Source organism: Tiliqua scincoides, chromosome 9 (genome assembly GCF_035046505.1).
Source record: "Tiliqua scincoides isolate rTilSci1 chromosome 9, rTilSci1.hap2, whole genome shotgun sequence".
Classification (NCBI taxonomy): Eukaryota; Metazoa; Chordata; class Lepidosauria; order Squamata; family Scincidae; genus Tiliqua; species Tiliqua scincoides.
Window position 1 is genome coordinate 40,120,863 of NC_089829.1, and position 22,449 is coordinate 40,143,311.

At 44.5% G+C, this 22,449-nt stretch overlaps 1 protein-coding gene across 1 annotated transcript in view; it reads right to left on the reverse strand.

Annotated features, from left to right (window-relative positions):
• Positions 1 to 4,977: 4,977 nt before the first annotated feature.
• The window catches only part of LOC136660664 (hypoxanthine-guanine phosphoribosyltransferase-like), a 147,117-nt gene continuing 129,645 nt past the window's right edge, over positions 4,978 to 22,449 (reverse strand). The window contains exons 3-9 of the mRNA XM_066637971.1: positions 21,528 to 21,711; positions 18,820 to 18,879; positions 18,248 to 18,265; positions 16,897 to 16,979; positions 13,605 to 13,645; positions 9,200 to 9,276; positions 4,978 to 5,025 (exon numbers count right to left, since the gene is read on the reverse strand). Of these exons, the coding sequence (XP_066494068.1) occupies positions 4,978 to 5,025; positions 9,200 to 9,276; positions 13,605 to 13,645; positions 16,897 to 16,979; positions 18,248 to 18,265; positions 18,820 to 18,879; positions 21,528 to 21,711 (511 nt within the window). The remainder of the gene's footprint in view (positions 5,026 to 9,199; positions 9,277 to 13,604; positions 13,646 to 16,896; positions 16,980 to 18,247; positions 18,266 to 18,819; positions 18,880 to 21,527; positions 21,712 to 22,449) is intronic.

The window sequence follows — 22,449 nt, forward strand, 5'->3', positions numbered from 1 at the left end:
GAACTATCAGAAGCAATCAAAAGACAGAAAAATCAGAAATCTCCTGGACCAGATGCCATTCCAGCAGAATATTATAAATTATTTGAAGAGACGATACAATTACCATTTAAGAATCTGGTTAATGATATATGGGAAACAGGAAATATTCCAGATTCATGGACAGAAGCTTTAATTACGTTAATACATAAACAAGGAACAGAAAAGAAAGAAATTAGAAATTATAGGCCAATTTCTCTTTTGAATACAGACTACAAGGTTTTTGCATCAATATTGGCTGGAAGATTAAAGAGAGTTCTGCTGCAAATAATACACCAAGATCAAACGGGCTTCTTGCCAAAACGACACTTAAAAGATAATGTGAGAGTTATTATTAATATAATAGAATATTTTGAGGCACACTCAGAGAAAAAATTAGGATTAATTTTCGTAGATGCGCATAAAGCATTTGATAGAGTAAATTGGAACTTTATGATTCAACAAATGTACCAGATGAACTTTGGGCCAAAGTTTATAAGGGTTATAGAGAAGATATATACCAAACAAACGGCAAGAATAAAGATAAATGGTGACATAACAAGAATGATAGAAATCCAGCAGGGAACAAGACAAGGATGCCCTCTATCTCCATTACTGTTTATCATAACTCTGGAAATATTAAACAATATAGTAAGAAGAGATGAAAGAATTGTGGGAGTGAAGGTCCAAAATGAAGAATTTAAAATTCAAGCTTATGCAGACGATCTCACTTTTATCTTGGAGAATCCAACCCAGTCTTTAAAATATTTGATAGAGAATCTGACAGAATACGGTAAAATGGCAGGATTGAGGATAAATTATGATAAAACGAAAATATTAGTGAAAAATATGAGAAAACAAGAGAAACAGCAACTACAGGAATTTGGTATTAATATCACAAAGAAAGTTAAATATTTGGGAATTACTGTATCAGATAAATGTAGTGAGTTGATGGAAAATAATTATCTAAAGTTAATGATGGAGATTAAGAAAGACATAAAAAGATGGAATGGATTAAATTTATCATTGTTGGGTAGAATAGCAACAGTTAAGTCAAATGTGCTGCCAAGAATATTATTCTTATTTCAGACAATCCCACATGAACTCTTAAAGGTTATGTGCATCATGCACTGTAGGCAAAATTCTTTCCCTCTCTTCTCCTCCTCCTCTCAGAAATGAGAGCTAAATGCTGAATAATAGTTCTAGCATGTACAATTATATTTATATAGTCATTGATGGTGAGGGTTCTCACCTGGCTAAGGTATCAACCATTTTGATACCGTTTTCCACAGCTGAATGAATCCTCAATCTCACATAAACCATTTTTGGCAGCAGGAATGTCACAACCAGTCCCATAATTTTTCATGGACTACAATGTGCTTCATCAGTTGCGATATAAATTTATGAGTGAATAAACTTAAGTCTGTGTGGACTTTTCTATCAATAGGCTCATGCGGAGAACATGTACAGGACTCCCTTTCAAAGCTATTGCTCTTAGCATAACATACAATCAAATTCTGACCTCCCCCAGCCCTCCCCTTTTGCATCCAGCTCAAGGGCAAGAGCGTCCACCCCTTACTGGGTTTCTCTTCTCTCTCCCTGCAAGTGCCACTGTGGAACTGTGAAGAAGGTGCCCTTTGGGGGAGGGGACACAGAGCAAGGAGGATCTTGTGGACTTCTGACTGAATCCAACCCTGGCATGCTTCTTAAGAGGAGGAGGGTGGTGAAAGTCCCTCGTTCCCTCCCTCCCTCGTTCTTTTGGACGGACAAAGGAAAGGCAGTCCACAGCCCAAAGCCTCCAGGGCCCATGAGAGGAGGGTAAAAGGGGTAATTTGTACCTGGGGCCAGGAGTCAATGAAGGAGACCCAGAAATTTCCTGGGATATTATATTTTTCTATCTCACCTGTACTTACTGCCCATGTGGGATGTTTGGGGCACTACTATGGGTGGTCACCCCCATAAGCCATACGCACCAGACCCAGGAATGTATACATGACCCTCCTTAACACAGTGTCAAATCTGGGAGGAAACTGGCCTGCTACAGTAGCTCTTTGGTTTGTGGATCCACTTACCTAGAAAGAGTGTATAGGAGGTCAGGGATACAGCTGCGGGGCTACAGCTGCTGCAGAAGTCAGTTTTGGTGCACAAAGGACACTGCCTCTTCTAGTGTGAACCTAAGTACAATGATGCTAATTTTCTGCAGTGATTTCCTATACTTAAAATTTTTTAGAGACTTAGGAATGGTGTTCAGTTTTCTGTATTCCTGTATGTAGCTGCTAATACAGCTACGAAATGGGCTGGTAGACCTGAGCTCCAAAGACTGTTCTGGTTGTTGCCACCCTCTCCTGCCCTTTTTCACCCCCTCCCCCTTTGGGAAGTTGCCCAAAAGAAACTTTGTACCCCCTGATAAAATTCCTCTCAGAGGCCCTAGCCATGTGTGCCTTCTGCTTCCATAATAAGGAGGTCAGGAGGTTTGGTCTAGAGCAGGGGTGTCCAAAGTTTTTGGCAGGAGGGCCACATTGTCTCTCTGACACTGTGTCAGGGGCCAGGCAAAAGAAAATAATTAATTTACATTTAAAATTTGAATAAAGTTATATAAGTTTACATAAATGAATATATTAAAGATGAACTTATATGAATGAATGAAGGTCTTGCAATAACTCAAGACCTATAAAAGGCCTTGCACAAAGCAAGGCTGGCCTTTACTTTGCTGCCACTGCTACCTCACAGACGTGAAACAGCAAGCAGTGGAAGGAGCCCTCATCCCACAGCTCACGCGAGAGGTCAGACAGTCACCCTCATGCTGAGACCAGTTGCATCGGGCCAGTGTGGACTCCAGCAAATCTCCATAGGGCCAGAGGCTCATTGGAGACTGGGGGCTCCCTGAGGGCTGCATAGAGAGGCATTGAGGGCCACTAGTGGCCACAGGGCTGGGGTTTGGGCACCCCTGGTCTAGAGGGTAGAGCCTCCGTTAGACCGAAGAGAACATCAGAAGGTCGCCAGTTCGAGGACACTGGCAGCTCCCTGAAGGGCTGAGAATGGCGAGACCTTGAAGCAGCTGACAAGCCCAGCTGAGTGATTCCACCTGCTCTTGGTGTGAGCAAGTGTCTTGGCTGCCCTCCTTGTGAGAGATAGAGCTGCTTGTCAGCCTGTGTGGGAGAACTGGAGGCCAGAAGTGAGACCAAACCAGGAAGATCCATCTGAAATGTTGTTGGTTCTTGAAAGAGAGAACCTCTATGATTGTAAAAATCCCCTTGAGGGATTTAGAAATGCCTGCCTATGTAAACCACCTTGAATAAAGTCAGAGGAGTAATCCGATGACCAGAAAGGCGGTATATAAATACCGAGTTGTTGTTGTTATAAGTACAGTGAACATAACATAAGAAGAGTCCTGCTGGATCGGGCCAAAGGCCCATCTAGTCCAGCTTCCTGTATCACAGAGTGGCCCACTAAATGCTTCAATTTTTTTAAAATTCATAACATTTTATTTTCCACACTGAGCCAAAAAATTAACAAGGATAACAAACTTGATAGCCTCTGAAATGCTGCAGAGACACTGTTCTCAGTTCTGCATTGTTTTTACTCTTTCATAAATTTATATGTTAAAACCATTGAAAGCTAAATTGCTCTTAAAACTGATGAAAGCACAACTCTTTGGGGATCCTCAGTGTTGACATTTGGGTCAACATGGAGAGCAGGTGGGAGGTGTAGCACTCCTCAGCTAGAAAAGGATGATTCATTGCTTCAGTTAAAACTCTGATTCCTCTTTTTCCTGCATGTCCACACTGAAGCTGATTAAAGTGTGGAATCCTAATATTGGTTCCTTCTCTAGAATTAAGCACGTGGAGCAAGATTGAATTCAGCCCATCAACGAATCCTTCATCTTTCAGGACAGATAAATATATTTTTCTCAGATACTCTCCTGCGGCTTCTCCCTAACATGCTTAGTTTCTATGTGCAGAAAACTGTGTTTGTCAGTGGGAATGTGATATCAGGCAAGCCAAACGGGTCATTCAGGTCAAAAATGGGTTGCCTATCTAACCATAGACCTCTGAATTCCATTCCAATCAATCAAATCACGGATTGGTGGAAAGTCTAGCGTCCCCTCCCTTTCCAATTCAGATAGGCAACCTACTCTGCTTAGATAGGCAAGCCACTCAAAATGGATCAATCAATCAGTGATTGGTGAAAAACCTAGTGACAAATCTAGTGACAAACTCCCTGGGTCTCTAATCTTGCCACAGTGTCTCATCAACCAGTCCCAATTGCCAAAAGCAACAAATATAGTGACATTTGAAAAACAAATGCAGTAACAGGACTGGTGTGCATGGAAAGCATGCAGTGATTGCTGTGACCATTTTTGTACTCGTCTGGCTTTCCTAATTAGCATTGAATTTATTTTTATAGCCTTGTTGATTGCATAGAAAGAAGCTCGCTTCTGTGCAATATGTACAGTTTGCAGAATGGATTTAATTGACCTCGAGCACCTAAAACCATTTTGCAAATAGCTTATTGAACAACATGGCATTTTAGTGCACACCTAATTGAACATTACCACATAGTCTCAACAGGTCAGCTGAATCGAGTACCAAGCTGGCATGACTCGCTTTCCTACTCCTGATGATATGTTTTCTAGCAAAGTGCATGCTCAGTTTAACAGAGGTTGGAAGGAAATATGTATCCTGTTGTATTACACAGAAGGTATTTTGGTATTCATTATAATGAATTATATATACTGTATATAATGAATTTTGGTATTCATTATAATGAATTATAATGAATTCATTATAATGAATATTTTTTTCCATTTTAATGGAAAATATACTGCATAAATGGAACTTCATTGTGATTCTGCAGATCTTCATAAATTGAGATGTCTTCGGTATATATATTTTATACAAATGATTCCGATTCTATTCATCCAAAGTCCATCCTGCTCTGTTTTTCCAGCTATTTTCATAATCAGATTTTATATTTCTCCTTGGCTTTCTCATTCAGAATGCAAATATGCTTCAAGAAAAAGAAGAAAATACAGTTTTGTCAAGTATTTGTGACCAGCAATTAACTATATTCTTTTATGGACACAGCTTTTAATAAATGACTGCCCAAAAATGTCTACGGGCCCAATATTATTCAATTTTCCAATGCTGCTGCAGCTGTACTGTATCCAGTGGTGGGGAGGCAGTCACAGAGGCCTCCTCAAGGTATGGGAACATTTGTTCTGTTACCTTGGGATTGCGTTGCAGCTGCGCCAGTACTGGAAAGTTGGATAGGATTGGGCCCTAAGGCTGCAATCCTATACACGCTTTTCTGACAGTAAGCCCCATTGAACACAGTGGGAATTACTTCTGAGTAGGCACGTATTGGCTTATGCTCTAAGATAATTTTAGGTGTGATCCAAAATTTATAGGTTGTGAGCTGTATAGGCAGACTAAGTCTTAGCTTTGATCTGCCCAACACCTTCCCCCCCCATGAGTGGACTGGCTGGCTATGAAGTTAGCCAACCCATGGGCTAGGCCTAGAATGCATACTGCATGTATTACCTGTTCCTCCTCCACCTGGGTTCCTTGGGTTGGCTACAAAGGGGTTTCCGTCCAGTTACCCAACCTTTATCATTTATAAACATTCTCCTGCAACATGCAACATAAAAAAAGAACTGAATTTAAGTGCATATGGGCACAATCCTAACCAGGTCTACTAAGACTTAAATCCTATTTTGTTCAACTCTCAGGAAAGTGTGGTTAGGATTGCAGCCTGTCAGTCTATAGAAATTCTCACTCTTCTGTTAACTACATAGTATTGAGAAGCAGAGCCTTCTCAGTGGTCTGCAGAATGGACAAGGCTTGTGTACTATTGTAAGTTTTTGTTTGCTTATGCAAGATGTAACAGGAACTGTCCAGTTCCACCATGGACAAGACAACCGAAGTTTTGGTTCCCCTAAGCATGCTATATACTGTAGTACTCTATACTGGAAAGGAGTGAATCCAATTCTGCAGTGTCTCAGTGTCTGCAAAAATCAACACCGTTAGTATAGATCAGCAGTCTCCAGACTGAGAACCACTGAGTAGTGAAAAAGCCTTCCCTGTTCTGCGTGGCACTTACCGTTCTGTGCGGAAACAGGGCAGAAGCAGCTGCCCAGTGACTTTCTGACAAGATTGACTGGAAAGGTAAGAGGCAGCAGCATGGAACAGTAAGCTCTGCGCAGGATAGGGAAGGTTTTATCCGGGTGCCAGATCTGCCCCCCCTCCCCCATTTAGTGTTTGGCACCTACTGGTAGAAATGATTGAGAGTATCCTCATTTGTCTTGGAGCTGGAAGCTGGTACCATGTCACCACCATGGTTTTCAACTTCCAATTTTCTTGCATACAAGAATATTAAAGCTCTCCGCCCCCCCCATCAGCAGTTTTCCATCTTAAAACAGAACCCTTGATTTATGATTTGTTTGATGCCACTAGATTCAACATGGAATTGGTTGAAAACCAAATTCTAGCTTATCCAATCTATATTTTCACTAAAGTGCGTCTTGATCCACAAACAATGGTAGATGTTCATTCTGTATAAGGGAAGTATTGACAGTTCATAAGAACATAAGAACAGCCCCACTGGATCAGGCCATAGGCCCATCTAGTCCAGCTTCCTGTATCTCACAGCGGCCCACCAAATGCCCCAGGGAGCACACCAGATAACAAGAGACCTCATCCTGGTGCCCTCCCCTACATCTGGCATTCTGACTTAACCCATTTCTAAAATCAGGAGGTTACGCATACACATCATGGCTTGTACCCCATAATGGATTTTTCCTCCAGAAACTCGTCCAATCCCCTTTTAAAGGCATCTAGGCTAGACGCCAGCACCACATCATGTGGCAAGGAGTTCCACAGACCGACCACACGCTGAGTAAAGAAATATTTTCTTTTGTCTGTCCTAACCCGCCCAATACTCAATTTTAGTGGATGTCCCCTGGTTCTGGTATTATGTGAGAGTGTAAAGAGCATCTCCCTATCCACTCTGTCCATTCCCTGCATAATTTTGTATGTCTCAATCATGTCCCCCCTCAAGCGTCTCTTTTCTAGGCTGAAGAGGTCCAAACGCCATAGCCTTTCCTCATAAGGAAGGTGCCCCAGCCCCGTAATCATCTTAGTCGCTCTCTTTTGCACCTTTTCCATTTCCACTATGTCTTTTTTGAGATGCGGCGACCAGAACTGGACACAATACTCCAGGTGTAGCCTTACCATCGATTTGTACAACGGCATTATAATACTAGCCGTTTTGTTCTCAATACCCTTCCTAATGACCCCAAGCATAGAATTGGCCTTCTTCACTGCCGCCGCACATTGGGTCGACACTTTCATCGACCTGTCCACCACCACCCCAAGATCTCTCTCCTGATCTGTCACAGACAGCTCAGAACCCATCAGCCTATATCTAAAGTTTTGATTTTTTGCCCCAATGTGCATGACTTTACACTTACTGACATTGAAGCGCATCTGCCATTTTGCTGCCCATTCTGCCAGTCTGGAGAGATCCTTCTGGAGCTCCTCACAATCACTTCTGGTCTTTACCACACGGAAAAGTTTGGTGTCGTCTGCAAACTTAGCCACTTCACTGCTCAACCCTGTCTCCAGGTCATTTATGAAGAGGTTGAAAAGCACTGGTCCCAGGACAGATCCTTGGGGCACACCGCTTTTCACCTCTCTCCACTGTGAAAATTGCCCATTGACACCCACTCTCTGCTTCCTTGCCTCCAACCAGTTCTCAATCCACGACTGTTCTCAATCCACGACGAGTTCAATGCCATCTTCTCTGTCTTTTTTCCCCCCTGGTCTTCTAAATAATTTCTCCAAGTTTAAAATGAGGAGATCACTGTCTTGATGTTCCACTATATATCATCATCCACTAGGTTGGTTGGATTGTCTGTTTCATTGTACTCCTTTCCAGAACATAACTAAAACTTAATCCATGCACTTTCCTTCTCTATTGCACTTTCATTTTCTAGCTGGCAATGAGTGATCGTTAACATTGCTATTCTGACAAAGGGCACAATCCTAACCCAATTTCCCGCACTGACATAAGGGCAATGCAACTTTGAGGTAAGGGAACAAACATTGCCATAACTTGAGGCCTCTATAACTGCCCCCCAACTGCAGGATGTGGCACATGCCCCACTGGCACAACTATGCCAGTGCTGGAAAGTTGGTTAGGATTCTGCCTAAATTTCCATAAGATTTTTTTTTTTTAAAAGGATCAAAAACTTTATCTGCCTGTGTCCTTGCACCCAATGATTTCTCCTCCAAAGGAAACCTGGACCCAAGTGATGTCTTACTCAAGGAACTTCTTGCCATTCAAAGGAAAGTACCACAGGAATGTGATAGTATCCAGTAATCAGAGGAAGAATGTTCCTGCTTATGCCGGTAGAGAACAATTACTAATTTGCAACAAAATCATTTCTCTGGCTTCCATCTTTTGCTCAAATGTATGCGATTAGTTTAGTCATTACTTCAAAGTTATATAACTTAAGGCACAATCCTAACCAACTTTCCAGTACTGACCTAGCCACAATGCAGCCCCAAGGTAAGGGAACAAATATGCCCTTATCTTGAGGAAACCCCCTTGACTGCCTTTCCATTGCAGGATGCAGTGCACACCACATTGGCACAGCTAAATCAGTGCTAGAAAGTTGGTTAGGATTGTGCCCTTAGCCTTCTAATCTTCAATTGCAGGAATTGTTCTTGCTTTCCATAGTCTGCATAGTGTATTTGGGCAAATTTCATAATACACAAAACCAACTCTCTAATCTCAAATTTGGTTACATGTTTTGGACAATAGTAAAGGTGAGTGGATCAGGATCCAGGATTAAGTTTAAATTACACATTCCATTCCATGTTTAACTGCAATATTGAACCACTTTGAACACCGGAAAAGTAATATAAAATATTTTAAATAAATATTGGTTAACCAACTTGCATAAGATGATAATACAGCTTGGCATTTCAACCAAGGGAGAGCTTGCCTTGAAGCACAGAAATATCTTAACAAAATATTACAAAATAATCAGAATATAGGGAGTCAGAAGGAATGTAGAGAGGCAAAAGCAAGGTAAGTTAGGAAGCAAACAAAAGATCTGAGAAAAAAAATGAGATTAAATAACTGGCATAGGCTGAGTTTTAAGAGTGAATGCACTTACGTTTAAGTCCCTGAAGTACTCATTATAGTCCAGTGCATATTCAACCACAAATGTATCTGGAATTTCAAACCCTATATCTGTAAAAAAAAACAACTCATAATTAGCATTTCATTTCAGTGTTGGGTTGCCATAGAGAAATTTTGCAGGGACCTTGCTGCACTCCAAGAAATGCCTAGGGGCTGTGTCATGGTAGAGGCAGTGCTCTTGCAACTTGTCTAACAAACTTTGACATTTCAAGCAGGCACATGTGATTGTAAAACATGCTGTGAAGACTTTAGTGTTGCCAGAGGTTCTTAAGTGATCTTCAGCATGTTTTCAAGATACACAGATGGCCTCATCATCATTGATAAACGTGCACACTGAAAAATTGCAGGCACTAGAAAATATGTAGTGAAAGAGATTTTTGGGTCCCTCATGATGGTAGTGTTAGGCAAAATTACACCACAAAGAATTTAAAAGCAATTGGATGCTTTGCAGAGTTGGACATTTGGTACAAGAGCCCCCCCTTATGGTGAAGAGGACTGAGACTTTTTTTTTGTTACAGACCCTGAGGCCTCTTGTTTCTGTTGTAGGTGTATTTTAATGAAAATAAAGTGATACCGTAGATACTCGCCTATATGGCGATAAATTTGACATACAGGGAGCGTCCTGTGTTGCCTGCTCCCCGCCAGATGCTCCCTGGTGCGGGGCAGCATGCCTCCCTCCATGCCTGCCACAGACTCAGCCCTGCGTTCGGGAGTGGGCAGCTCAGGTTGCTCCCCGCACGCTCCCTGCCCTCCATCAGTCTGGTGACGGCGGCGGCGGCAGCCAGGATGCCCCTGCTCCACTCCCTGTCTCCATGGGAGGCAGGACTTAAGTGAGTGTGTGCAGTGGCTCTGAGTGGGTGGGGGGAGTGCTGGGCCAGTAGGCTGCCCCCCCACCTCCCTTCCTCCCCCAGGGCTTCTCAGGCTGCTTGCACAATGAGGGGGGGACTGGACAGGTGAGAGGTGAGGCTGCCAGGAATCCTACAACCCCACACAAGACCCCAGAAGGCGCCGCTCCCCCTTCTCCTGAAGAGGGTCTACATCTGAGTAAATCAGGTGCTGCTTTCCAGTTTCTTTCACTCCCGTTCCCCCCCTCCACGAATCTGACTCCCCGCTTGATGAAATGAAACCCCATTTGCATCTAAATCTCTCCACTGTGCAGTGCCTTCCCTGGGCAAGAGGTGTTCTTTCCAGTTTCTTTCACTCCCGCATGTTTTTATCAAAGAAGAATATCTGTAATGATGTGGCCCTTCTGCCAAAAAGTTTGAAGACACCTGATCTATGAGATAGATCAGTTTTTAATAAATTAGAGACTTATTAAAAACAGTTTTTGCTATGCTAGGTATACATAATATATATACTATGTATGTATGTAGGTATACATACTATATATACTATGTACGTATGTACTGTGTTTTTAATACTATGTTTTTAATAAATTAGAGACTGTATAGTTCTTAGGTAACAATTACTGATAGGTTATTTTTCAGGATCTGGCCTCAGGTAAAATCAGACAAAACTATAGTCAGACACCTTCCTAAGTTAAACCCCCGACTTATTCGAGGGCATAGAAAATTACATGATTTTTGGCTCAAAACCTGCCCTCGACTTATCTGTGAGGTCGAATTATAGTCAACTATTTGCGGTAGTTTTTTTTGAGCTGCCAGACTTCATAGACTTTTTGAGAGGTTGTACCCCTTCTCTATAGCTGCATGGATCTCCACCCTATACCATGCCCCCTTCCCTCTCAGTTAATTGCTGTTTCTTAACTGGTACCTTGTTGTGTTGTATGTTTAATCAAAGGTAAGGCATCCCTTTCTGCTCCTGCCACACACATTCATTCTGTCAGTTTCAGAATCTACTCTGCAAGGAGCCTGATCATGAAGGAAAAAAAATCCCCAGTCATTCACTCCCATGTTCCATTGAGGAAATATCATCTGATTGTCCCTTAGTAGTAATGATCAGTTGCTCAGTAGTCCAACACTAAAAATGTTTTAGTTGATGACTGAATTAACAAGAGATTTTTGGGGGGGGGGGGAGAAGTAGGGCTTAGGAAGTTTGGGAGAGATATTTCAAAATCCTTGGGAATCAAATACAATAGACACTGACCCCCAATCTAACCCTCATATCACAGAAAGAAAGGAGAATAGGCTCCCTTATTTTTGCCAAAGCTATCTAGCCACCTTTTGATGGATACCTTGCACCCTAGGCTTCTTATAAAGAACCAAGCATATAAAACAGGCTGTCTCTGCCTGGAGGCCTCTAGTCCTCTTCCTTGGCCCTCTTATTACCCATCTGGCTTTACCTGGTCCCAGCTGTAGCCAGTTCTGTAATCTTGACAACTCAGAAGGTCATTTACAGATATCAATGACTTGGGTCTCTAATAACTAGGAACAGTTGCAGATGGACTGCATGTATACAGATTTCTTGTTAAATGTCTGATGGGGAGGAATGAAATGATCCTGAAACTCATTTTCTGTGTTTCGCTGCATGTAGACTATCCATGGAGGGGAAATGCATACTTCCCCTCTGCACCACTCATGGTGCAAAAATCCATTGTGAATTTTATACTGGAGAAACCTTGTAAACAAATGAAATTGACTTTATATTTGCTGGATCTCAGTTCAGTTTCAGTTCAGTAAGACCTTTATTGGCATAAAACACACTACAGAGGCCATAAAAACAGTAGTCAGATTAAAAGACAGAGTAAAAGAGCAGATCACCGAGGAATCAAGCCTGTAAAACTAAAAGATGTATAAAAAAGTTAAGAAGGCCAGAAATCAGAAGGCTTGTTTAAACAATAGTGTTTTCAGGCCTCGCCGAAAGCTCTCGAGAGAGGGAGCCATTCTCAAATCAAGGGGAAGGGAGTTCCATAATGTTGCTGCCACTACCGAGAAGGCCCTATTTCTTGCAGCCGCCCCCCGGACCTCCTTGGGTGGCGGCACTTGCAAAAAGGCCTTATCTGAAGCAGAGGAAGGCAGAGAAGGACCGTGGGAAGACTTCTGGGGATGATCAGGCTTTGTCCCACCCTCAGGTGCGCAGCTCCTCAGCTGCCCAGGTGGGAAGTCTCGGGGCTGGAGGACGTCTTCCTGGAGAGGAGGGAAACAATCCCTGGGGGGACCCCTTCTCCAGGGGATGGGCCTGTATCCAAACAGACTCAGGATACTCCTTGGCGGGAGGGGGGTCGGGGGCTTCTTGTAGTGGGGGATTCGATTATTAGAAACAGAGAGGGGGGGTTTGCGACAGATGTGAGGACCGCATGGCGACTTGCCTGCCTGGTGCGAAGGTTGCGGACATCACTTCTTGTCTAGACAGGCTGGTAGACAGTGCTGGGGAGGAGGTATCGGTTGTGGTGCATGTCAGCACCAACGACGTAGGCAAGTGTAGCCGGGAGGTCCTGGAGGCCAAATTTAGGCTATTAGGCAGGAAGCTGAAAGCCAGGACCTCAAAGGTAGCATTCTCGGAAGTGCTACCTGTTCCAAGCGCATGGCCAGCTAGGCAGGCGGAGATCAGGGGTCTCAATGTGTGGATGAGACGGTGGTGTAGGGGGGAGGGGTTTAGATTTGTTAGGCACTGGGGAACGTTTTGGAACAAGCAGGGCCTGTACAAGAGGGATGGGCTTCACTTGAACCAGAATGGAACCAGACTGCTGGCGTATAACATTAAAAAGGTGGCAGAGCAGCTTTTAAACTGATCACTGGGGGAAGGCCGACAGGAGCCGAGGGGCATCCGGTTTGGGACTCCTCATCCCTATGGGATGAGGATGGGGAGGTTAGAGAACAACAAGGCAAAGACAGAGTAGGAAAAGAAATTGGGCATGGTAGTGTGATGGGTACTCAGGACCTGGTTAGAGATGTCAATGTTATGGAGCCATTGGGGAACAGTGATCATGCTGCGATCCGTTTCGACATGCACATCAGGGGAAGAATACTGGGCAAATCTCTCACAAAAACCCTTGACTTCCAATGGGCGGACTTCCCTCAAATGAGGAGGCTGGTTAGAAGGAGGTTGAAAGGGAAGGTAAAAAGAGTCCAGTCTCCCCAGAGTGCATGGAGGCTGCTTAAAATAACAGTAATAAAGGCCCAGCAGAGGTGTATACTGCAAAGGAAGAAGTGTCCACTAAATCCAGGAGGGTGCCCGCATGGCTAACCAGCCAAGTTAGAGAGGCTGTAAAGGGCAAGGAAGCTTCCTTCCATAAATGGAAGTCTTACCCTAATGAAGAGAATAAAAAGGAACATAAACTGTGGCAAAAGAAATGTAAGAAGGTGATATGGGAGGCCAAGCGAGACTATGAGGAACGCATGGCCAGCAGCATTAAGGGGAATAATAAAAGCTTCTTCAAATATGTTAGAAGCAGGAAACCCGCCAGAGAAGCGGTTGGCCCTCTGGATGGTAAGGGAGGGAAAGGGGAAATAAAAGGAGACTTAGAGATGGCAGAGAAATTGAATGAGTTCTTTGCATCTGTCTTCACGGCAGAAGACCTCAGGCAGATACCGCTGCCCGAATGGCCCCTCCTGACCAAGGAATTAAGTCAGATAGAGGTTAAAAGAGAAGATGTTTCAGACCTCATTGATAAGTTAAAGATCAATAAGTCACCGGGCCCTGATGGCATCCACCCTAGGGTTATTAAGGAATTGAAGAATGAAGTTGCTGATCTCTTGACTAAGATATGCAACTTGTCCCTCAAAACAGCCACGATGCCAGAAGATTGGAGGATAGCAGATGTCACGCCTATCTTTAAAAAGGGAAAGAGGGGGGACCCGGGAAACTATAGGCTGGTCAGCCTAACATCTATACTGGTTAAGATGGTGGAATGCCTCATCAAAGATAGGATCTCAAAACACATAGATGAACAGGCCTTGCTGAGGGATTGAGAACTGGTTGAAGGCCAGGAAACACAGAGTGGCTGTCAATGGGCAATTTTCACAATGGAGAGAGGTGAAAAGCGGTGTACCCCAAGGATCTGTCCTGGGACTGGTGCTCTTCAACCTCTTCATAAATGACCTGGAGACAGGATTGAGCAGTGAGGTGGCTAAGTTTCCAGATGACACCCAACTTTTCCTGGTCGTGAAGGCCAGAAGTGATTGTGAAGTGATTCCAGAAGGATCTCTCCAAACTGGCAGAATGGGCAGCAAAATGGTAGATGCGTTTCAGTGTAAGTAAGTGTAAAGTCATGCACATTGGGGCAAAACATCAAAACTTCTCATATAGGCTAATGAGTTCTGAGCTGTCTGTGACAGATCAGGAGTGAGATCTTGGGGTGGTAGATCTCGGGGGGGGGGACTTTCATCAGGCTTGGGACAGCTTGATGAAAGTATTAACCCAATGTGTGGCGGCAGTGAAGAAGGCCAATTCTATGCTTCGGATCATTAGAAAAGGTATTGAGCACAAAACAGCTAATATTATAATGCCGTTGTACAAATCGATGGTAAGGGCACACCTGGAGTATTGCGTCCAGTTCTGGTCGCCACATCTCAAAAAAGACATAGTGCAAATGGAAAAGATGCAAGAGAGAGCGACTAAGATGATTACGGGGCTGGGGCACCTTCCTTATGAGGAAAGGCTATGGCGTTTGGGCCTCTTCAGCCTAGAAAAGAGGCGCCTTAGGGGGGTACATGATCGAGCCATACAAAATTATGCAGCGGTTGAACAGAGTGGATAGAGAGGTGCTTTTTACACTCTCACATAACACCAGAACCAGGGGACATCCACTGAAATTGAGTGTTGGGGGAGTTAGAACAGACAAAAGAAAATATTTCTTTACTCAGCGTGTGATTGGTCTGTGGAACTCCTTGCCACAGAATGTGGTGATGCTGTCTGGCCTGGATGCCTTTAAAAGGGGATTGGACAAGTTTCTGGAGGAAAAATCCATTACGGGTTACAAGCCATGATGCGTATGCGCAACCTCCTGATTTTAGAAATGGGCTATGTCAGAATGCCAGTGCAAGTGAGGGCACCAGAATGAGGTCTCTTGTTATCTGGTGTGCTCCCTGGGGCATTTGGTGGGCCGCTGTGAGATACAGGAAGCTGGTCTAGATGGGCCTATGACTTGATCTAGTGGGGCTGTTCTTGTGTTCTTATGGACTCTTGGTTTGGGGTGTTGGCCGTGTCACAAAGCTGAGGACCAAAGCTGAGTATCAAAGCCTCTCTGGTATGTCATGTTCCCCTTAGGTCCTGCTCATTCTTTGTCTGGCAGCAGGTGTGCCCTGCTCTTTCATACAAGTAAACCTTGAATCTGCATGGTCCATATCGGCCCAACTACTGGAAGGATAACAACTGAGAGGCTAGGCTGGGAGGCGGGAGTTGACTCTGTGGGCAGTTATAGCAAGCTCTAGTCTTGCCATTACTCCAGTTTAGATGGGGAGGATGCATCTTTGTGTCATGGTCCATAAGGTCTATTACTATAACTGGAGCTGATGCCTTAGAGCAAGGGTGTCCAAAGTTTTTAGCAGGACGGCCACATCTCTCTGACACTGTGTTCGGGGCCGGGGAAAAAAGAATTAATTTACATTTAAAATTTGAATAAACTTACATAAGTTTACATAAATGAATATGAATGATGATATGATAAGTTTAAAGATGAACATAAATGAATGAATGAAGGTCATGCAATAGCTCAAGGCTATAAAAGGCCTTGCACAAAGCAAGGCTGGCCTTTCCTTTGCTGCCGTGAAAGGCCTTTCCTTTCACAGACGTGAAACAGCAAGCAGTGTAGGAAGCCCTCATCCCACAGCTCACGCAAGAGGTCAAACAGTCACCCTCACGCTGAGATCAGTTGCGTTGGGCCAGTGTGGGTTCCAACAAATCTCCGGAGGGCCAGAGGCTCATTGGAGACTGGGGGCTCCCTGAGGGCCGCACTGAGAGACCTCGAGGGCCGCATGTGGCCCCAGGGCCGGGGTTTGGGCACTCCTGCCTTAAAGAATGGAAGCTAGCACCTGAAGTATAGGTGGATGAAGGTACTGTGCTGTGTTGACTATGCAGGGGCAGAAGGTCAGGCTCCTACTCTTATCTTGGGTGTGGTCAATCTTGAAGCTTCATACAGTCTTCCAGTTTCAGGCGCTGGTTTTCACACCCCTTCTTTTTCTCAAGTAGGGTGTGTACATACACAGCAATCCTATCCATATCTACTCAGAACTAAATCCCATTGTAGTCAATAAGGCTTACTCCAGGCAGAGCCATAAATAGGGCGGAATAGCACCCTGGGTGCTCTGCCAAGAGAGGTTGCAAGACCAATCCCAGGTTCTGCCTTAGTTATGAATATAGTTGTGGCCACTTCCCACACTCAATCCTATCTCCTCTGGAGGTTCCCAGCCTCCAAAGAAGAAGCAATGGGGCATGTGAAGTGCCCGTAGTGCCTGCCCTCTTTTCTGGAGAGAGCCCAGGCAATCACCTCTGGGTTCTCTCCAGAGGAAGAGCTGCCATGTGGGTGTGGCCAGTGCCTCCTCCTCCAGGGAGAGCCTGGAAATGATGTCATGTGACATCATGATATCACTGCCCTGGGGTATGACAGCATAATGTCACTGCTCCAGCACCAGTGCAGCATGTTACACCTCTGTTTCCAGGTAGATATGGATAGGATTGCAGCTTCATTCCCTTTCTTCCCTCCTCCCCATAGCTTTCTTGGCCCCAGGCCACAAGGTTTTCTTTGTGCTTCCAAAGGAGAATGATGCTTACCTTACTACTTTTACCATCTGTGGTTCATGTTCCTTTATTCTGGAAGGCAGAGTTTGAATTGTCCGACCCGTTTCAATAATGACCTCAAAGAACAAAAGAACAACTTACTGTGTGAGTGCAAAAATGTTCTTCGTTGGTCAGAAATACACAGTGCTGTTTGTTTTTCAGGATCTCTCAGGCCCAAAACTGGTATTGATAGAGGAGGGCACAGTGGCATAGCTAAGGGCGTGCAGGGGGTAGCATTTGCACCGGGCATCAAGCTTTAGGGGGGCAACAAGCTGAGCTTGACACTAGTGACCAAAATTGTGAAAATCTTAGTATGTATGAATAATACCATCATGTTATATATCATTGGAAAGGTAATGTAATGCAGAACGCAATGAAACAAACTGCACTGGGATATCTGTTTTCTAGCAAAAGTTATGGCTAATTAACCAGCAAATGGAAACAACTGCCTTGTAGAACAAAAAGTGGATTTCTTTAACTCCAAACCGACCTATAAGACTGTTTGTTCTGAGTGCCAATGAGATGTTGTTATGATACAGCATGGAACAAATAACTTTTTATTTATTTACTTAATTAAATTTGATTTTGTCATGCGGGGGGGAGGCTACAAAATGTCCTTTGACCCCAGGTTGTAGATAGATGCTTTAACTATGCCACTGACTGGGGGGAGGCAGCAGAGCGAGTGGGTGGTGAGCTGCTGGGGGGAGGAGGTGGGTTCCTCCCAATTTTCACTTTTTAAAAAGCCTGGGTGTGATGTCACTTCCGGTTGTGACATCACTTCCGGGGCTGGGCTACATGATCATTAGCTACGCCACTGGGAGGACATATCCATCAAGCTTCCATTTTAGGACTCTAGTTGCTGGTAAGCTAGCTTTCTTTGGGAAGGCTTTGTCCTACCCCCTGAATCCTCAAACTAGAAACCTGTCCTTGAGCTTCAGACAGGCAGGATATAAACCCAGCATCAGGGTTTGGGTTGCAACAGTGTTGCTCCCATTTTGTTTTGAGGCTTAGGACTGCACACTTTGCCGGGCTAGGGATCCTAGACCAGGCGAATCCCACTGGTGACTCTGGCCAAGCCAAACTTCTGCACCTCTTTCCAATTGGTCTGAGAAGAAAGAAGGAGCAGAATGATGGACTAGCAGTGCATGCTGATTGGCTATCACCAGGTAGGACACTGATTCGCAGCAGCTCTCCAGGGATTTTCTCAGCTCACTCTGGAGATCCTACCAGGGCATGATCCTATAGGGACCTTCTGCCCATGGAAGCAGCTGTTCTAGTCCTCCTTCCCTGTTGTTCGTGAGAAGCAAAGCCTGTGCCATTGAAGGAATATTAATGGATCACTCACCTCTACCACCAGAACATTCTGCACCCCGTAATGCACGTGGAAAAGAAACAGATGAATTAAGTCTCTTCATGACCATTGTCACTACTGCAAAATCGGTTCTATCCACAGGTATTCAAGACCAGTCATGAGAAAACATTATTTGTACATGTGTGTGTACATGCTTGCAAGTTTGAGAATTCCCCCCTTTTTTAGTGCTAACGCGGCCAAAATGGAAAGCAGTGATTGGAAAGGGTGACATAAGAACGTCTTTGATATTCAGTTTTATGAGCCGTATTGAAACAATTTATTTTGTGGTATCTGGTCCCTATGATACTGGTGCATTCTGGGCCATTGTATTGGCCTAGCTGTCTGTAGTTTTAGGGGCTGGTGCAGAAAATCTTAGGATTGGGCATCTTGAATTTCTGTCAGCGCTGAATGCTTTTGTGCTATTTAATGCCAAAAACAAAACAAAAACCCATAAGAATATACATAAGAACAGCCCCGCTGGATCAGGCCATAGGCCCATCTAGTCCAGCTTCCCGTATCTCACAGTGGCCCACCAAATGCTCCAGGGAGCACACCCAGATTCATACCTTTCCTTTAAAGACAGACAGCTCTTCTCCAATGATGCTGATGTTTCCTGTTGAGTTGTTCTGGGGGAGATATGAAGAGCTGTTTTCAGAGCACGCTGAAATGCATCAGTGTGTGCTTTTACCGTGGACTGGTTGTGCACTGTGCCATGAAGTGGTGTGGGTTGCGACCTGGGAACCCTTTGATCTCTATGCCGCAGCCCCGTGTAGTGAGCTGCAGAATTGCAGACTGGCCAGGACAGGCTTTCCGAAGTTACTTTGCCCAAGCAGGTTTTCTAACCTGCAAGGCCTTCCTGTCCAGACTGAGAATTTGACTGGCCAATGTTAATATTGGTTGGCTCTTACTTGATAGCTACATATGACCCTGCTTTCAGACAATTCTAAAATTACTAATGAAATCACACACATGGAGGTTTGTGGAGAGTGTGTGCCTGCGTATTACTGGCCCCCTGTGTTATATATGTACATTCTGTATATGCTGTATGCAGAGGAACACATCGCACACTTCCTGTGGAGTCCCTATTGAGCTTGACCAGTTATTGGTTGGGGTACTGTAAAAATGGTCTAAAATAGTGTTTCACTTTAAGGGATGCAGTTAGGGGCACCAATAGAGTAGGAGGATAAGTAACCATTATTGAAGGTAAGGGGCAAATTTTCTCCCCTCAAATGATTGTAGACAATTTACACTGTCCATGAGAGCTCTGTGGCAACTATTCAGAGCTGTAGCCAGCCTTCCCTGTGAGCGGCGGGAGCTTTATTTCCAGATGTTGCACCTAAGAAATGAGCAGAGAGCCAGTTATTTTTGCTCAACCTTCTAACGCCCCCCATTGACAAGTCTCTGAATATTTTTGTGTTTTTTGATTGGTAGCACCAACACTGAAGCTCAGTAGCAGTTATTTTTTCATAATACAGAAAGTTTTTCCTACTTATGCATGTAAAGAATTTGTGCACACCCTTCAGCTGACGAGGCTCCCAGGGTAGTATGTATCAAATCAAACAATGGGACATCTTTACAACTGTGAACAGATTACAAACACCTTCCTTTAATAATGTCCTTAAATTTTCTTAAATGTCTTCTGTCTTTAAACACCCTGCCATACTCAGTCACAGGAGTTAAAGGGGATTTTTTCTTCTTCCAGGATCGTTTAAGCATGATAAGGGTGACAAACAGTTGTCTTGAAAAGTCCAGCTGAAGTTTGGGAGAATTTTGGTTTAGAACTGTGGTTTTCAAACTCTCCAGGATTTTGAAACCCGCAGTAAGTCTTTGTGGGGGCGGAGGGAGGCAGCAGGGGCAGAGGGAAGGCAGCGACGCGATCAACGCTCAGGGGGCTGCAGGGACTGGGATGCACTCACCAGTCCCTGCAGCAGCCGTCTCTGTGTGCGGGGAGCCCTGCGCAAGCGCTTGCAGGGCGCCCCAGGTCAGGGAAAGGGAGAGTGGAGCGATCTGCTCTGCCTCTGCAAAAGCAGAGGCAAGTGTACCCAAGCCCCTGCAGCCCCCTTGCAGCTGCCTTCCCCCTGTCTCCTGGCTGCCCCCACCCCTTAAGGGGGCAGAGGCCAGGACCCACAGGCTCGGGCATCGCGATGCCCCAGTTTGAATACCACTGGTTTAGAAGAACTGGACCTGGGAACTGGTGAAGCATAATAGCTAATCACTGGGCCTGGGAACTGGTGTAGCATAATAGCTAATCACCTGAGCTACAAATCAGGAAGTCCTCAGTTGGAAACTTGCCTTTGCCATGAACTTACCTTAAGGCAATGGCCTTAAACAAACCATTCCCTTTCAGCCTCAGTCTTCTCCATCTGCAATATGGATATAATAATTGTCTTTTAGAAGGTGATTTTAAGTCATACTCAGAGAGCACTGTACAGATGGTTGTTATTACATCCAGCAGGAATTGGATGAAGGCTCAACAGAGAAGAACTCAAAAACGTAAGCTCACCATTGTGAGTTAATACAAAATGAAAAGGCTGGATATAAATATTAATATTTTGAAAGCCTATTTAGTTGGAGAGCATCGATGCTTCTGGGGTGGTGCTGCACATGCTGCCCTCACTCTAGCATGACCTAGAACACTACTTTTCAGTCAGCCATACTTCAGAGAATGGAAGGTGGATTTGGTCCCACCTGTGATTATTGTGTAGCAGTGTCCTCCCTGGACCAACTCTGCTGGAAGTGGAGGTGGCTCGGGTGGTGGTACTCCAGGGGGCAAGACATGATTGTGCAACTGCCTTGGCCCCTACAGAGGCTTGGTGTGCAGAAGGAGTGTACATAATGATTCTCTAATAATGGGGCTAGCTGCCTATTTCTCTATGCAACTGCTATCTCTGGTGGCAAAATTGGAAAAGTGGTAATTTGGGAGTAGGACAAGGTTTAAGATGTTGACCTTGAGCCACTAAGAACCAAGACAGTGTTTATGTTCCTAACTCCTTCTTTGCTTTCATACCAGTCTAATGACTTGTGCCAATATACCTCTTTTAAAGTGCTGAACTACATTTGCTGTCATCAAGTTACATTGCAGTGCTAATGGACTAGGTAGGATTCTAGACTAAGGAGCCTGTCCACAGAGTGTTTGTATTGATTGCCACTTGATGCTCCTGTTTTGTCAGACCCCTGCCCCGCCCACTCAGTTTAATAGCATAACAGAATGTGATCTAGGATAAGTCAGAGTTGCAACGGAAATTGTTGATTTGCACAGAAAAGCACTTCTTACACAGTAGGTATTTAGTTTCACAAAATCCACGGAGATCAGGACAGATTGATCGGTGTTACGATTTAGGGCTTTGATGTGGTCCATCAAGTCCGCAAAGAATTTATACCCTCCTTTCAGTACGCAAAGAGCAAAGATGTGATGGTCACCCATGTCTTGCATGATGTTTCTAGCCAAACGTTCTGTCCTAGGAACAAGAAAGGGAAAGGTTGGCATGGAGAGTGGGTTGATGGAGGTTTTGCCCCCTCCTTCCCATGGCAGCAGATTTAGAATGGACATAAGAAAATACTACTTCACACAGGTCAGTACGAGATTCCCTACTGCAAGACATGATGTTAGCCACTAGCTTTAATAGCCTTCAAAGGGGATTAGACATAAGAACATAAGAACAGCCGCACTGGATCAGGCCATAGGCCCATCTAGTCCAGCTTCCTGTATCTCACAGCGGCCCACTAAATGCCCCAAGGAGCACACCAGATAACAAGAGACCTGCAAGGCTTCCTGGGAATTGCAGTTAAGAACATAAGAACAGCCCCACTGGATCAGGCCATAGGCCCATCTAGTCCAGCTTCCTGTATCTCACAGTGGCCCACCAAATGCCCCAGGGAGCACACCAGATAACAAGAGACCTCATTCTGGTGCCTTGCATTCCCTTGCATCTGGCATTCTGACATAGGCCATTTCTAAAATCAGGAAGTTGTAACTTGTTCATGGAGGAAGTCATTGGTTTTAATGAAAGCTATATTCTACCTCCGGGTTCAGATACAGAGTGCCTCTGAATACCTGTTGTGGGAGAGCAGTATGCCTTCATCTCCTGCTTGTGGACTTTGTAGTGGCACTGTGGGAAACAGACTAGCTGCACCTTGGTCTAGCCTGGATGTTATGGAAGAAGTATTTTATTCTTTTGTTGCTATTTGTTGGTTTG